General features: G+C 51.9%; 1 protein-coding gene across 4 annotated transcripts in view; it reads right to left on the bottom strand.

The window, feature by feature from the left end:
• Positions 1-10,344: 10,344 nt before the first annotated feature.
• PKNOX2 (PBX/knotted 1 homeobox 2) overlaps positions 10,345-17,175 on the bottom strand; it is an 82,702-nt gene continuing 75,871 nt past the window's right edge. For all 4 annotated transcript variants that reach the window (XM_068977172.1, XM_068977171.1, XM_068977170.1 and 1 more), the window contains 3 exons: positions 12,943-13,019; positions 11,592-11,770; positions 10,345-10,571 (listed from right to left, as the gene is read on the bottom strand). In XM_068977172.1, coding sequence (XP_068833273.1) covers positions 10,345-10,571; positions 11,592-11,770; positions 12,943-13,019 — 483 coding nt within the window. The remainder of the gene's footprint in view (positions 10,572-11,591; positions 11,771-12,942; positions 13,020-17,175) is intronic.

A 17,175-nucleotide genomic window follows, 5' to 3' on the forward strand; every position in this document is an offset into this window, starting at 1 on the left:
TGTGTCCTAGGGACTCCTCACATGGCCCCGTTATGCAGAGCACTTTGTCTTACCAAAGGCCAGGAGCAGGGGGCACCAGGAGCCACCCCTCCTCAGCAGAAGCCTGAATCGGAGATGGGGGGCCGGCCTCCACGATCAGTATGCGTGGAGGGGAGAGTAATTAGTTGCCGCTCTTGGAGAAGAGACACTCGCATTCTTGTTGGGGCCTGATTATTTATTTTCTTGGGAGGATGAGAGGAGAGTCCTTAGGTTTTCTGTCTGAGCCTCAGTTTTGCTCTCTTCCTCTCTTCACCAGAGAGGTGGACGCAGAGGCCACTCTGCTGACCAGGAAGGTGCTTGGCTTCATATTAATGCCTTTCTTTAAAAAGAACAATAAGCCACCTTAGCCCACAGCCCTGCAGCTCCACACCCCCACCCAGGCCCTCATGCATATTCATCCTGCTTCAAAGAGCACAGCATGGAATATGCAAATTGGCCAGGCAGGAGCTGGTTGGCATTTTGATAATAGCTTTGTCTGAAAAACCCCAGAGACACAAGCACATTTAGTCCCCCTCTCTCTCCCCTCCTCTCCCTCTCTCTTCTTCCTCCAACCTCAGTTCTCTCTTCACTCTCCAACGGCCAGAGAACAGCAAAACGAATCACAGAACCAGAGAAGGAAGTCAGTGAACGGCCAGGGGTCTGTCCTCCAGTCCCATGTATTTCCACTTCTCTCTCCTCTACTCCTCCTTGAACAGAACCATTTTGCTTTTCCCATTAAAGCGTCCCTGACCTGACCATGCTGGGGTCCCTGGGCCTGCCCTGTGCTCTCAGCAGCCTCCCCCACTTCATCTAGGCTCCATGCTCCATTCTCTCTCCCAGAGATGAGCACCCTTCTCTTTGTCCTTCTTCCATCTTTCAACCTGGTTTTACTCTCAGCGCGTGCAGGCTCGGTCCCTCGGTTGTGTCTGACTTTTTGCAACGCCACAGACTGTAGCCCACCAGGCTCCTCTGTCCATGGGATTTCCCAGGCAAGAAGACTGGAGTGGATTGCCATTTCTTCCTTTAGGGGATCTTCTCGATTCAGGGATCATACCTGGGTCTCCTGCACTGCAGGTGGCTTCTTGACTGTTGAGCCAGCAGGGAAGCCCTCGGTATTCCAGCCTAAAAAGCCCAGGAATCTGGCCTTGCCCTCTGAACTGAACGGAGGGCATCATCTACAGAGGCCGGAAGCGAGGGAGGGAGGTCTGCTGTCATCACTCAGATCACTGACCTCGCGCATCCGTCTCTACTAGAAAAGGACGCAGAGAAATTTCTTCAGGGCTTACGTCCTGCCCCTTCTCCCAAATGTAAATGGTTCCAGTGGGAGCCAGTGGACTAGTGGGCAGATGATCTGTTGTGGGAGAAGCAGCTAAGGCCTGGATCCTACTTCTTTAAACTTTTTTGGCCGCACTGTGCACCATGTGAAATCTTAGTTCCCCAACCAGGGATTGAACCAGCACCTCCCGCATTGGAAGCACAGAGTCGTAACCACTGGACTACCAGGGAAGTCCTGGATCCCATGTCTTTGAGGGCTGTTTCATCTCGGAAACTAAGAGGAGGAAACCAAAGGCAAATGCAGGGATGCATGGACCTCCGAGGAATTCAGGGACCAGAGGAAGCTCAGCCCTGGTCAGGCCAAAGCTCAGGAGGCAAATTATCTCAATCAAGGAGCCTGGGTTTGAGGCTTGGGGTCAAATCCCAGCTCTACTACATATTCGCTGAATAATTTTTGAGAAATTTAATTTCTCTATCTCCTTATTTTGGGGCTTTCCAGGTGGTGCTAGTGGTAAAGAACCCGCCTGCCAATGCAGGAGACATAAGAGACACAGGTTCGATCCCTGGGTCAGGAAGGTCCCCTGGAGGAGGGCATGGCAACCCACTCCAGTATTCTTGCCTGGAGAATCCCATGGACAGAGGAGCCTGGCGGGCTGCAGTCCATGGAGCTGCAATGAGTCGGACATGACTGAAGTGATTAAGTATGCACACGTCTCCTTATTTTAGAAATGGGAATATTAATATTAGCAATAATACCAGTAATTCTCTCAGGGTTGTTTTGAATCATTTACAGTATCTAGCATATAGGCAAGGTGTTCAATAAATTGTGACTTTTATTTTTGCTGGTAAACTTCAAGGAACTGAGCCCTGGGGTTTCTTGAGCCTCATCATTTTTTCAACCCAGTGGTCATGGAAGATTTGAAAACAAGACCAAAACAAGACAGGGTGTGGCCTGTTCCCCTAAAATCAGCCCCACCCCACCCTTTATGCTCTCTAAATCCTGCTTAGTGGTGGCCCATCTGATTCTAGAACCCATGGCCTCTGGGCTCTCCTGCATAAGGAGACAAGCAAAGAGCTGGATCATGTTCTGATTTCTCAGCAATTTCACTCAAGGCAGGCGGTGGAGGAGGGGCAGTGCAAAGTCACATTTATTTTTGCACCTAGAGAAAAGATTCTATTTTCACTGGCAAGGAGACAGGTGGAATGACAGCAGAGGAATCACAGATACCACCCCAGACACACTCTGAGAAGCCTCACATGCTTTGTGATTAGGCCACACAGGTGGGGACTAAGGAGCTTCCTGGTAAATCAGCTGGTAAAGAATCTGCGTGCAATGCAGGAGACACTGGTTCATTCCCTGGGTGGGGAAGACCCACTGGAAAAGGGATAAGCTACCCACTGCAGCATTCTTGGGCTTCCCTGGTGGCTCAGCTGTAAAGAATTGTCTGCAATGAGGGAGGCCTGGATTCGATCCTGGGTTGGGAAGATCCCCTGGAGAAGGGAATGGCAAGCCACTCCAGTATTCTTGCCTGGAGAATTCCAAGGACTGTATAGTCCACGGGGTTGCAAAGAGTCCGACACGACTTTCACTCTAGAGGTTGGGGAAAGGTGTTGCAATCTGTAGCATAGGCGGTAAGCCTGGAAGACCGCCGCTCCCTGCCCCCACTGCCACAGGGCAGCTCTCAGCTCGCAGGGTGGAGTTTGGCAGGATCACTGGGAGACACTGGGTTCCCTCGCTGGATGTGGATGGTAAAGGTGGATGACAATTTACAATGCTGTGAATGAGGTTCCCACGGAGGGTGAGAAAGTTAGGTTTGATGACCTTTAGTTCCCTTTCTGGGACTGAGAAACGATTGTTTTCACTCTAGGCTTGGATCCTTGTCACCTGCAAAGACCCCTGGAGGGGGCGGTACTGAGGGCCACAAGGCTCTTTCAGCTCAGAGCGACTGGCCGCAGAGCTTTTTCCGAAATCAGGCTTGGGTGAGACAGTGATTCGGCATCTCTGGGTTGCTATTCAAAATGCACTGACCTCGGCCCCACCGTTGGAGGGTCTGCTCTAGCAGATCAAGAATAGAACCTGGGTGCCTGCAGTCCATGGGATTGCTATGAGTTGGACACCACTGAGCGACTTCACTTTCACTTTTCACTTTCATGCATTGGAGAAGGAAATGGCAACCCACTCCAGTGTTCTTGCCTGGAGAATCCCAGGAACGGGGGAGCCTGGTGGGCTCCCTTCTGTGTGGGGTCTCACAGAGTCGGACACGACTGAAGCAACTTAGCAGCAGCAGCACCTTCAAAAGCCTGCTCAGCAATTCTAAGGTGCCCCCAGCAGAGTAGTCCAAGGGTGGGAGTTGGGGGTGTCATAGATGAAGATGGCCTTGGACTGGGAGGTGCTGGGGGATTTCATCACAAGAGTGCTGGGTTATTTCATCTCCTTCCAAAATGTTGAGGGACTTCCCTGGTAGCTCAGATGGTAAAGTGTCTGCCTAAAATGTGGGAGACCGGGTTCGATCCCTGGGTCGGGAAGGTCCTCTGGAGAAGGAAATGGCAACCAGTACTCTTGCCTGGAAAATCCTGTGGACGGAGGAGCCTGGTAGGCTACAATCCATGGGGTCGCAGAGAATCGGACATGACTGAGCAACTAAACTTTCCAAAATGTTGACCCCAAGTGGATACCAAGCACCATACAGTCAAAGGGGCAGCAGTGGAGAAACCTGGCTGCTGGGGGCCTGGGTGATGGCGTGGTTTCAGCTTCTCTGGCAAGGTGGGGGCTCCCTGGGAGGAGCAGCACTCCCAGGAGGTGCTGGGGGCCCACGGTACTGTCGTCTGTAGGACAACATAGAAGATCCCCCGACGGCGGACTTAGCAACCATCCCTTCTCGCTTTCTCACTGTACTAGGGAGGAAGTAAATTTACATGGTCCCTGTGTGTGAGGCACTGTATTGCCAGAGTCTCCCCCAAATCCAGGGGAATCCAGTGTTCTTTCTTCCGCTGCAGAGGAGCCATGGGAGGCCCACAGGTGGGCAAAGCTGGCCTTCCATGAGTCTGATGTCGTAAAAATGTTGCAGTACCACTGCAGAAATTCACGAAAGAACAGGTGGAAGAGAAAACTACACACCTGATGTGAGTGCTCTGGATAATGCTTGGGTGTAATAAGATGAAAAAAAATCTCAAAATGAAAAGGTATAATGAGATGTACACAACTGAAGGGAATTGTCTTAAATGGCTGATTATAATGAGATGTACATAAATTGTCAGGCTTGTAATGAAATGAAAAAAAATTCTTGCCTGATAATACTGGGTGTAATGTCTACACCTGAAATAAGTCGTCTCAGTGCACTGAGTAATGAGATGCACATAATTTTAAAGAGTGTAATGAGATGAAAAATAAATCAAACACTTGTCTTAAAATGAAAGATGTACTAAGATGCACACACCTGAAGGGCATTGTCCTAAATGGGTTTGGTTTAATGAGATGCATTTAATTTGCGAAGGGGCTAAATGAGATTGGCCCAGAGAGAGGCTGAGAAATATAAAAGTGTAAGGTACACTTGACAGTGGTATAATAAAATCTGCCTGGGGGCTTCCCTGGCCATCCAGTGGTTAAGACTTCATGCTTCCCTTGCAGGGGACTCTGATCCCTGAAGGGGGAACTGAGATTCTCAAGCTTCATGGTGCAGCCAAAAAAAAAAAATCTGCCTAGTCTGAGGGATGAAAATAAGACACCACCATAGAAACATGGAAACATGTGAGGCTTCCCAGGTGGCTCAGTGATTAAGAATCTGCCTACCAATGAAGAAGATGCAAGAGATGCAGGTTCGATTCCTGGGTTGGGAAGATGCCCTGGAGAAGGAAATGGCATCCCACTCCAATATTCTTGCCTGGGACATCCCATGGACAGAGAAGCCTACTGGGCTACAGCCCATGGGGTTGCAAAGAATCGGATGCGACTGAGCGATTGAGCACATGAGCACGTAAAAACGTGTGGAGTGTGATGCTATCGGCATTCTTCCTGCCAGTCTTCTGGGACCCTTGCCCTGGGATGCTCTGCAAAGTTGAATCATCCTCTGTCCCTCATTCGATGCCAGGCACATAGTAGGCATCCGTGAATGCTCAATGAATGATGAGCGGTTTCAGGGGGTTGTAGTGTGTTTAGCAGAAGGAAGTTCATGGGAGCAGCTGTAAAGCAAGGAACTTCTAAAAGGCAACTGAGAGCGATTTCCTGAGAGCGGTGTTTCTGTCTTCAGCATCTTGATCAGAATCTGGGAACGATCTAGTTGTGCGACCTGATCTGTGTATAGCACAAGCAACCCTGGTGGCTTTTATGCCCCAAGGCTCACGACCCCCTCTGGAGGTCAGGCAGGCAGGTAACACAGGACTGAAGGCGTCTGGTTATAAGACACAGGTACCTCTGCAATTAAAGGTGGGGGATTCTTCTCTTCCATAGGCAAATATAATTCTTCCCATTTTTTTTTTGTTATTTTAATGCAGAGCCCTCTTGGATTATCTTGTTTTCTCACTCTGGATGGAGCAATGGGTATAGAGATATGTTTTCCTTTTTATTTATTTTTTTAATGAAAAAATTTATTATTGTTATTTTTGTGGCTGCATGTCATGTGGGATCTTAGTTCCCCGACCAGGGACGGAACATATACCCCCGGCATTGGAAGCTCAGAGTCTTAACCACTGGACCACCAGGGAAGGCCCTAGTTTCCTTTTTAAAGACAACTGCTCAAATATTGGAGGGAAAGGCAAAAAAAGGAACAGGAAAAAAGAGAGGAGAAAACATAATTAGCCAGTGAGCCAACCAAAGAATGGCAGGCCAGTAACAAATGGCAGCTGACCCTTAAGCTCCGTGTTGGGAGACCGCGTGAGTGGCCAATGTCACGACTGCCTGGAGGCCACACTGTCAGGGGCTGCAGTGACTCAATTACCCTCAGCTGTGGCTGGGTGGGAATCTAGGTCCGAGGTTGCCTGTTTGCTCGATTTTTCGAGAGAAATCAGGAATCCGCATTTTATGTGCAAACTTCTGACTTAAACGTTGGCCCGCAAATTTTCCAAAGCAAAGTATGGTCCAACAACACATGACTGTAAGCTGGATTTGACCTAAGTGTCTCCTGTTTGCAACTCTAAATGATCAAGTTGGAGGTTATTGTCTAGGATATGGTCATAGCTCAACCATTTTGAGGACGCGATGAGTTCTCTTTCAGTCTCAATCTTCCCCTAGAGTGTGAATTCCTTGAAGGCAAGAACTGTGTCTTCGTTGATCACAGCTGTAGTCTCAGTATCTGAAACTGCCTGGGGCAGAGTGTTGCTCAGTGCTTGAATGAATGAGTCCGTGCTGGCTGTGTTGCGACGGTCACTGCCCTCATCTGGTCACGTGCAAGGCAGCAGAGAGGTCACATGGTCCAGGAAGTTGAGCTCTGGTCAAGAACTTCCTTGGGCAGGAATCTCCAATCAGGTCATCCCTGATGGGTTTACGGGGTTGGGGCCAGAAGTCAGTCTGAACATTCCCAGGGTCTGGATACCACAGCTCCATCTCGAGGATAAAGCAGGTCTTCCTCGTCCCCACCCCACGTTGTTCCATCGCTCTTCTTCCCACATGGACTTCGAGACAGCTCTGCGGGTTGGAGAGGGTTGGGGTCTAACGCAGAGGTTGCTGCCTTCTCACAACACAACCACCCACATCTCAGATGATTTAGGAGACCGCTTTTTAGTTAGCCGCTTTGTATACAAGACGGCAGAACTTGGGAACTTGAGGGAAAAACTTAGGAAGGGATGGGAGAGGCTGGGCTCAGGCTATTACATAATTTCTCAGAGGTTTGTTTCCTAAAGTGCGTTTTGTGCAATGCTAGTATGATTGATTAGCTATTACTTGAAAAACAAAAGATAAATACATTTGGGGAACACGTTAAACAGGTTTCTTTGCTGTAGGACCTTTCAGAGGCTTTTATATACTAATTTACATTATGAAACCCCTTTAACAAAGTATAATACACAGTTCATCCTAGACTAAGCCGGCTATCTCCTAAGAGTGTGTTCCTTAACTCCAACTAAAAAGTCTTAATTTATTGCCTTCAAAAAATAATTGTCACATATAGTGGAATGATATGTAACTTTGCTCTGTATTTTCCAAGTCTCCTGTAAATGTGTTATCATACTTTCATAATTTAAAAAATTAACAAGAAAGAGGGAAAAAGTTTGTTCCTTGGAAATCACTGCTTTGAAAGTCGTCTTTCTGGCTCTCAGGGCTGTGGTTCCAGCTGTCATCTTCCCATGACTTTGGAGGCTTTTTCTACTGCCCAGAGGTGGGGTCTCTGCGGAACTTTTCAGATGTGGCCAGGGTTTGGGTTCTGGGAGGGAAGGGACCCAGGGGACTGCTATCCACCTTTTCACCTCCAGAATCCCTCCCTTTCCCATCTTCATCTTAGCCAGAGGTGTCCACAGTTAAGCATAAGCTTGCCAGCCCTTGCCAAAGGGAACGAAGAATTCTAAACCCATGCCGGGACATCTCAGCACATGGCCCAAGTAAGGAAACCTCTAGGATGAAAGTAACAAGGCTGCCTCTCACTTAGTTGGGGAGATGAGCTGTCTCTCAAATTCTTCCTGCCCCAAAGAATACTGAACTCTGGGGTTCAAAGGGCAGGCTCCCCTCTGAACACAGTTCCTGGATTCAATGTGGCAGTCAAGACTGCCCATCATTCCTGATTTCTGGGGCCTTTCATATGAGGGATAGGGCGAGGGGGGCATGTGAGGTTGGGGAATGGGCAGTGGTGGCACCAGCTTGGATGGAAGTGGGATAAGCAAGGGTCTTTGAGGTGAAGAGGGGACTGAGTTCTGAGCTCCCTTGCTATGACAGGAGACCACCAGGAGAGGGCAGTGCAGAGCCTCTGCCTGTCTCTCTTGCTCTGTCTTAGAGAAGATACCTCTGCCGTGATTGTGCCAAACTTGGCCATCTTTCTCCCCAGACTGGCAAACTGTGGACACCCAGAAAGCCCTCTTCCTAGGTCCCTTTCATGGGTAGTCGAATGAACAAGGATTATGGTAAGGCCTCCAAATTTCCTCTGGTCCAGGGTCCCCCTAACCCTTAACCACATGAAAAGAGAATCACGCACCAGAATTATGGTAGGTAATAAGGTTTACTGAAAACTCGGCCACATTCAGTACTGGTTTGGTGGATACATCAGAAGAGGTTGCATAACATTAGGCAGGTGGAGGGGGGCTGGGAGGAGGATGTGTGGGCATGTGTGTGCAAGTGTGTGGGGTGGGATGCCTGTCCAAAGTGATAAGTGGAAGGGTGTATGTGTGTGTGTGCATGTGCACATGTGTGTGTATGAACAAGAAAAATGAAGCAGAACAGGAAACATATTTGTCCCACTGCACGTTGCAAAAGTCTCACGCCAAAAAAGCTAGACTTTCTTCTACCTATGGCATCAAAAGGGAGTAAAAAAATGATTGGATCACCCAGATTATAAATAAGGTTATTTGTTTCTCAAAAATCCCTATTAAAACATTAAATATCAGCTCTTTTGGGGGAAGAAATACATTCATTTCAGGGAGACCTCAGGAAAGCCACCATCCTTTTGCTCCACCTTACAGGGCCCTGGCAAGGGGGCCCTCAAGTTGAGCCCAGCAGCCAACTCACATCCTGCTACTGCCGGAGATGGCCAACACATAACTGACAAATGAAGCTGCAAGTCCATTAAATTAAATTCAATGGAAAACACACATGTGATCAGTCCTGTGGTTCACAGCCGTAGGGGTGGGAGGGAACAGGAGGGCAGGGTGCCAATCCTGGGGGCCTGGGGGTGGATGCTGTGTGTCAGGGCAGATGGTGGGAAGACTCCTCCTCCTTGCGGAGCCCAGGTTCCTCCAGGGCTGTGGTAGGGATGGTGTGTGGAACAGTGAGGCAGGTGGGTGGGCACCTCCCCCCCACTTTGGATATTGATGGGAAGGGGGATGTAGCTAGCACCTTCTCCAACCCCTGGCTTCACACTGGGCTGGATGCTTCTTTCCAAAGTTTCTTCTGCCTTCTCGGAAGGATAGAGTGAAGAAGAGAGGATGAAGGCTGGTGGAGCCAGCCCGGGGGCAGAGGGACAGGGGCGAGGGACAGGAAGGGTGGACAGCTGCCAAGCTAACCTGGCTCCACCCTCTCCAACAGCCCATGGAAGGCGTGGAACGTCTGGAGAGCTCCATCCCAGGGCTGCAACATCTGGCCTAAGAGACCACTGACCACCTGGGGACGGCTGTGGTTCCCCAAGGTCACCTTGATATGGCTCCTAGCCCAGGTCTTGCCATCTCCTTGTGTCCTGGAGCCAACCCAGGTGAAGGGCCTCCACTTAACCTCCTATAATTTGAGCCCACCAGCTTACCACTGATTTCCAGGAGACAGACAGAGAGAGAGAGAAGGTGGCTCTAACGGCTCTTGTCCCCCTCTACCAAGTCCATGGGCCTTGGAGGACCGAGGGGAGCCCTAGAGAATCCAGGTCCCATCTTATTCTACAGGATGTAACCCCTTGGCCCCCCTCTCCCTCCAGCCATGAGTCATGCATTCCAGTTCCCTCCTGCCTTTGAATGTCTCTCAAAGAGCTGAGGACCCTGTGGAGGTGGAGCCCAGACCCCCTTTGTCTCTTTCCTCCTGACTCGGTTCCCTGGCAGAGGTTCACTCCATGAACAGCACTGATCCATGTCCCAGCGTGGGGCTTGTAAACAACTCAAGTCCTTCAGCGGCGGGGGCACTGGGGGTGCCCTCTGTCCTCAGGGATGCGGTGAGTCCAGACCTCACTCCTGCCTCTCCGTCCAGGCTGCTCGACCGGCCCCGCCACGCTGAGTCCTCTGCAGTACTAGGGAAGTGGGGCCGGGGTTCTCGGTGAAGCTTGGTGGTTGGGAAGGAGCGGGTGTTTTCTGTGCATTTCCTCCAGCTACTGATTCCGGGAAGCCAGGGCCCAACTTCCTCTGTGCTGCCTGCCCCGTCCCCCTCCCCCCCACCCCGAAGCCCTCCTGATGACGCTCCTCTCCCGCTCGGTGACCAGTGCCACCTGGGCGGCTCGGCTACTCCAGCGAGTCACTGTGTTCCAAGCCCAGGTCGCTGACATTCGTTGTCTGCAGCTCGTCCGCCTCCTCCTCCAGCTCCTCCTCCTCCTCCTCTTCCATCTCATCCTCCTCCTCTTCTTCCGTCCCGTCCAGGGAATCGTCGTGTGCCGCCATCATAGCCTGCTGCATGGCCATGGTGGCGTTGTCTGAGGACAAGGACTGCAGGTTGTCCAGGTTGATGGACCCTACGGGAGAGAAGAAGGCCAGGGTCAGGCCCAGGAGCCCCTGTGGATGGGGTGGTGAGCGCCTATACTGGACAGTTCCCTGGTGTGAAGACTCCCGTCCGTCCACCTGTCACCCCTTGCCCCATCCCAGGCAGCAGCACTCCTGGGTACCACTTCCTGCCATCTTCTGTGTAAGTGTGGCAGACACTGTTGCCTTTCGAAGAATTCTGTAAGTAGGTATTGTCATCCCCACTCTAAAGAGGAGGAAATAGTCTCAGACAGTTGAGTCATTAGCTCAAAGGAACACAGTCAGGCATGATATTGCTGAGCTTCTCTCCCTGGTGGGTTTGGCTGAAAATCTGTTAATTTCTACTCTACCTCAAAAGACTGTTGCCCACCACACAGAAACTGGTTCAAAGCCATATACATGCACGTATACATGAAGGTATGCACGCACACGTGTACACCTCCACTCCACTTCCCACACAGAGCTAGCTTCACATGCCAAGCTATAAAATGCCTGGCTCATGGCTCATTGAATTATTCATTGTGCACCAGGCGACCGGCAATTAGAAAAGTGTATACGGAGGGTGTGATGGAGAAGCTGGGAAAACAAAACTCTTCCTGGCCTCCGTTCACAAGCCAGCTGCCTGCCTCGGTATTTATAGATGGCCCTGGCTCCTGGGGGACTGTGAAGACACCGATGGGTGCTAAGATACTTCGGGGTGGGTGTGGGGGTGAGGAGGGGGGCTCTGCTGAGCAGCCATTGACTCAGATGCCCACCAGTGGACTCCCACTCATCCTGGTGAGATTGCTTTTGACTTGTTAAAATATATACCAAAAAATCCCCTTCTTTCAGGCTTACGTACATCCTTTGGTGGAGATCAGGAGAGTTAACTATTGTGACAGAGCTGACGCTGTCACTCAAGTGAGTAGACGTTCAACCCTTGACTCTGCACAGCCACACTTGTAGGAACTTCAGGAGCCCCTCTTCCATCCCCCCACCCCAGGCTCTAGAGTACCCTCAGCCCCAGGTCTTACCATCAGGGTTTGTCCCTGGGGCACCGCCCTGTTGCTGCAGCACCCCTGCAGCGATGGAATTGGGCCAAAATCTTTGGGTGGGCCGGTGCTGAGACTTGATTTTCTTGGCTTTGGGGGCAGGGTCGGGGTTGCTGGCATCAAGCATAGGCTGCAGGATGCGTCTTCGGGCATTGATGAACCTGCCCCGGGGTCAGATGGAGACAGGTTAGCCACCACTGGGGGGCGGGAATGTGTGCGCGCAGGTGTGAGCATATGTGTATGTACACGTGACAGGTGCAGACGTGTGCAAGTGCACACACATATATGCATGCATCTGTGTGAGTGTGCATGGGCGCATGTGTATGCACATGTCCTCTGTGTGTGCACGCTCATGCGTGTGTGCACACGTGTGCATGGGCGCACATGCATATGCACACGTGGGCAGGTGTGAGCATATTTGTGCACGTGCAGGCCCATGCATGCATGGGCACATGGGTATGCACATGCATGCATGTGTCCGTGTGTGCATGTGCACACCCACGGATGTGTACATGTGAGCTTGTGTGTGCACACGTGTACGTATGCATATGTGAGCATGTGTGCATGTGTGCAGGTGTACCCACATGTGCAGAGAGCACTAAGCTGCTTCTGGACTCCCACCAGCTGGTCCTCGAATGGAGCAGACTGGGGGTCTGGTCCAGGGTATGAAAGCACAGCAGTGATGAGCCCTGGGCACCGAGGAGCTTGTGAGTTCACCAGGGGCTTGGGGACCACAAGTTGGGATAAACGCGTGAGAAGGCCTGGGAATCTGCTCCAGACCCATCAGGACTGAACAGTGAAGGAAGAGCTCCTTAGTCAAAAGCACTAACCTCTAACCTCTCTCCGGGGAGCCAAGGGTCCACTCCCGCCCACCAGACCTTGCCCTGTGAGATTCCCGTGACACCCTGGCCAGCCACAGAGGAGGGAGCACGGGAGCCCTGTGGGACAGGACTGTTGCCTCCTCCCTCCTTCCGGCTCCCAGCTCTGCAGAATGTTTTAGCTTGAGCTCTGTTTACACAGGTGGTGAGCAGAGCAGATAACCCCTGGGGGTCTGGGGGCCTGGGGGCCTGAGATGCAGCCACCCTGTGTCTATTCAAGTTTTCCGTGATGTTCTTGACACAGCTTCCCAGCAGAGGGCGCTGAGAAGCTGCAGATGAAGCTATAGGTGTGGATTTCAGCTTTCTGTTTCCAGCCAACATGGGAGGGCTGACACGGTGGCTGGGCGCAGACTGAAGTGAGCTGGGCACTCCCAGCTTTTCCCCTGCTGTGCATCCCCCTGCCGAGCAAGTGGCCCCTGGGTCTGAGAGCCTCTGGGCAGGCAATGCTAACTCACCAGTTATTCACTTGCAAGAGGGTGAGGTTTGTCTGGGCTGCGATCTGCCTCTTCTCATCCTCCGTGGGGTAGGGGTGCTGAAATGAGAGGTGAAGAGCTAGTGAGGGGTGGGCACATGGTGACCTGGTCCCCCTAGAGACCATGCCTACGACACAGGCAGCGTCCCGGGCAGGCAGCCTCAGTGGTTTGGAAGCCCAAACGGGAAAGTTAACATTTGTTCCCCAAAAAGAATGGACTGCTGGCCTTGAGGGAGGCTGCTCTGTGCCTAAGGAGGGCCACCCACCCTCGGCCCAGCCCCTCTTTGGTGGGGACCCAAGTGGTCTCCCAGGAGCTGGTACAGTCGAACAGCGGTCGCTCCCAGAGCACCGTCACATCCTCCAGCCCACATCCTCCCCCCGGCGGGCAGGTCAAGCATGATCAGCATTAGGATTTACAGTGGCCTCCAAAGCCCAGGGGACTCTCAGAAGGTGGTAAATGGGGTGAATGAATCCGTTTAATTTACACTAACTGACATTTACTGAGTATCTACTCTGTGTGCAGATTCATGTAGACATCCTAGGAGACAAAATAAATATAAGGACAACTACAACTTGTATAATATTTTACAGCCCGTGAAATGCTTTCATGCACTAACTTCACTTAATAAAAGCACCTCACTAAAACTCAGTAAGGGGCAGGTTAGGGGTTGTTCTTCCCACTTTACAGATGAGGAAACTGAAGAACCATCTCCATTGTCCCCCAGAGGGTGGCAGCAGCTTGGAACTCAGTTCTCCTGACTGTGGGCCGGGAGCCCCCATCACCGCGCGCTGCCACTTTGTGACATGGAGTCAGTGTCTTTGGAGAGGGCGAGTGAGGACGCGGGCCAGGGCCTTCAGTCCCTGCACTGATTCCATGCTTGTCTGTCTCTCAACCTGTGCTTCATGAGGGCAAAGACCAGCTCGTATTAATTCATCTTATTAATGTATTCCCAGCGCCCTCCACATGTACCTAATGCACAAATGATGTGACGTCAGTGACGTTCAATAACACCCAGTGAAAGGAAGCAGACACAAGGCAGTAGATGCTGGGATTTGGGTGACGAGCACCAGAGAAGCTTGGAAAGAGCAGTGGGGTGTTGGCCAGAACATTGGGAAGGCTGCACAGGTCACATTAAAGACTGGGAAATTTGGGGGTGGCAGTGGGTTAGGGTGGTGAGCCCCATGATGACCAGTTCTGTGTGTCTTTGTGTCTTTCTCAGTCCTCTGCATGCCACCTGGTACCTGGCAGGCTGGCAATAGGTGTGATGAGAGTCTGAATGGGTTGGAGCCTTGCCCGGGCAGCTAGGGGAGGTTTGGCGGCTCTTAGGGTAGAGGGCCCAGCTGTCCTCAGATTGGAAACATCCCCTTATTGAGGTGGTATGAGATACTGGAGCTTGGGCCTTCCAAAGTCCTGAAGACCAGGACTCAGATTTTTGCTCTGTCATGACAACCAGTGAGATCTCCGGAGCATCACTTTACCCTACATTACACGAAATTGTACTCATAAAGTGCTCAAGAGATGGCTCTTCATAATATTATTGGATGATGCTGGCAAGGTGCTTAAAGCTGTCTGAGGGATGAGCTTGAGATCAACAGCCTCGGTGGAACGCTCATTATCAGTGACAAAGGAAAGCAACCTCTTCAGTGGCCTCAGCGTCCCCCGGCTGAAGCAGTCGGGATCGTGTGTTGTTTTAATTCACACCTCTGACCCTGCCTGCCACACCAGGGCAGCTGGGGCTTGTGAGCCACATAATATTAAGATTCTAACAAGAAGGAAAGCGCAGCGGTGTCTCAGGAGCCAATTCCATCTAAAAGAGGAGGAGCAGAGGGAGGTGGGACGAGGCTGTAGCCCTCAGTGGCAAAGGAGAAGGGGCTCTGTGTCTTCTGACCCCCTCTGTGGAGGGGTGGTGGCTGAGCCCTCCTCCCCTGCCCATGGAGTTTCAATCTCCGTGGCCCTCATTGGAAGCCGAGCAGCCTCCGTGTCATTCACGGCAGCTGATCTGAGGATACAGTAAAAACAAAGCAACGTTTTGGCCTCTTTGGGCCCTACTAGCTCCTTCACATCTTCACGCCTTTGCACATGCTGTCCCCCGGCTGGAATACTCCATCTCCCACCTTTCTACTGCGTGCGTTTCTGAGCTTCTGCAAAAGACCTCTCCCAGGTCAAGTCCTTTGTGAGGTCTCTCCCAGCTCCCTGGGGCAAGTCAGTCACTGCGGCCCTTGAATAACTGCCTTCAGCCCACTCTCCGGTGACAGATCTCTCCCCTATCCTGGGAGTTGCTCAGGCAGGGACCCTGTCTTATCAGACACCGCATCTCCAGTGTCCAGACCAGTAGCAGGTGGTGTGGATATTCGGTGTTTGTGTATGAGACAGACGAGAGAACCAGCACAGGAAGGAGCTGGGTGACTTGTTCCCCGAACCTTGCCAACCATGCCGGCACATCAGCCACAAAACTCAGGGAAGCCGCTACGGCCTAAGTGAGAGACACCCGCCCATGGAGCCCACAGCTTAGAGGGAAAGGCTTCAGCCAAAGAAGACAGCCTCTATTAAAGAGGACTGTGTAGGGGACTTCCCTGGTGGTGCAGTGGGTAAGAATCTGCCTGCCAACGCAGGGGCATGGGTTCGATCCCTAGCCTGGGAAGATCCCACATGCCACAGAGCAGCTAAGCCCAGGGGCCACAGCTACTGAGCCTGAGCTCGAGAGCCCGAGTGCTACAGCTCCTTAAGCCCGTGCTCCACAACAAGAAGCCACCACAATGAGAAGCCGTGCACCGCAGCAAAGATCAGCCCCCACTCGCTGCAACTAGAGAAAGCCCACCACAGCAATGAAGGCCCAGGGCAACCAAAAAGAAAAAGATGCATAGTGTGTTTCAGCACACACTGGGTGGTCAGAACAGCCAGGGGAGCCTTCTCCAGGGAGGTGGGCTTCAGCTGGACTTTGAAGAATGGCCAAGCCATCTTAGTAATGGAGGGCACGGGCTTTCCAGGCAGGGGCTTTGCACTAGGACTTATTGTCAGAGGCAAATTTCTTCCACTGTTAAGATCTCCAGAGAAGGAAATCCTTCAGCCTCCCGCAGATAGAGTTTGCTGTCTCTAAGGAGCCTTCCAGTGCAGGCCTCCATTCTGAGTGGATGTCATAAATCCACAGATTAAGTTAATGGGAAGGGATGAGAGGCGGGGTCCCCCAAACTGGCTGGTTATTTTCTTACAAATACAGACACAAAGCCCTGATCCTCCTTCAGTGCAAGCCCCCCTCGGCCATGGCTCCTGGGATGGGCATCTCAGGAAGCATGCGGTGGAGGCGGGGGAGGTTGGGGGTGGTGGTGGTGAGTGCAGGGTTTGGCATGGCCTTGGGGACAGGTGTGTTGCCAGAACATTCCTGGCACCCCATCTGAGTGCTCGTGGGAGCAGTCCAGCTTGTCCATGCCTCAGACCAGCTGATTCCTGAGGACAGAGTCAAAATAGCCCCTGGACAGCCCTTGATTTGGTCAGCACTACTTTTAGCACCATCGGAAAGGCGGGGGCCAGGGGCAGCGAGAGGAACCCAGTGTGACGGCGGTGAGCCCTCGGGCTCAGCTCATTATTTGGATGAACTTCTCCTCCGCAGCCAGGAGGGAAGGGTGAAGACAGAGGGCCTCTAGAAGAGGCACGGATGGACCAGCAATGACAGCTCCTTCTCAGGCAGGCAGGGAGCCCCTGTGACCAGGCAGGGCTGCCCGCTGGTTAAGAGCATGGCCTCTGCAGAGGTCACTCACTCCAGTATTCTTGCCCTGGAGACCCCATGGACAGAGGAGCCTGGGGTCCCAAAGATTCGGACACAACTGAGCGACTACACTGCCACCTGTACCATCTTTGCAGAGGTCAAGTCCTGCATCCACCACTTAAGCAGACACAGGACCTTGGCAAAGTATTGTTTCATGGCTGCCATCTTCGGTTTCTGGACTTAAGATGGAAATACCAAGACGGGGCCTACTCCTTGGACTTTGAGGATGATTGAATGAGAACATGCTGTGCTAACTCACTCTGGACCAACAGTGACACCTGCCAGACTTCACCGTTCAGTTGAATATTCAGTCTCTGGGGAAGGGAACTGCCGGATTTAAGCTGAAGAGGCATTTCATGATACCACAGTTGCTATCAGGAAGCTCCTCTGACATCTAACCCAACTCTTTGCTGACACCTCCCTTTGGGCCCCATGACTCAAGTCTCATCTGG

Source organism: Capricornis sumatraensis, chromosome 8 (assembly GCF_032405125.1).
Source record: "Capricornis sumatraensis isolate serow.1 chromosome 8, serow.2, whole genome shotgun sequence".
NCBI classification, from domain to species: domain Eukaryota; kingdom Metazoa; phylum Chordata; class Mammalia; order Artiodactyla; family Bovidae; genus Capricornis; species Capricornis sumatraensis.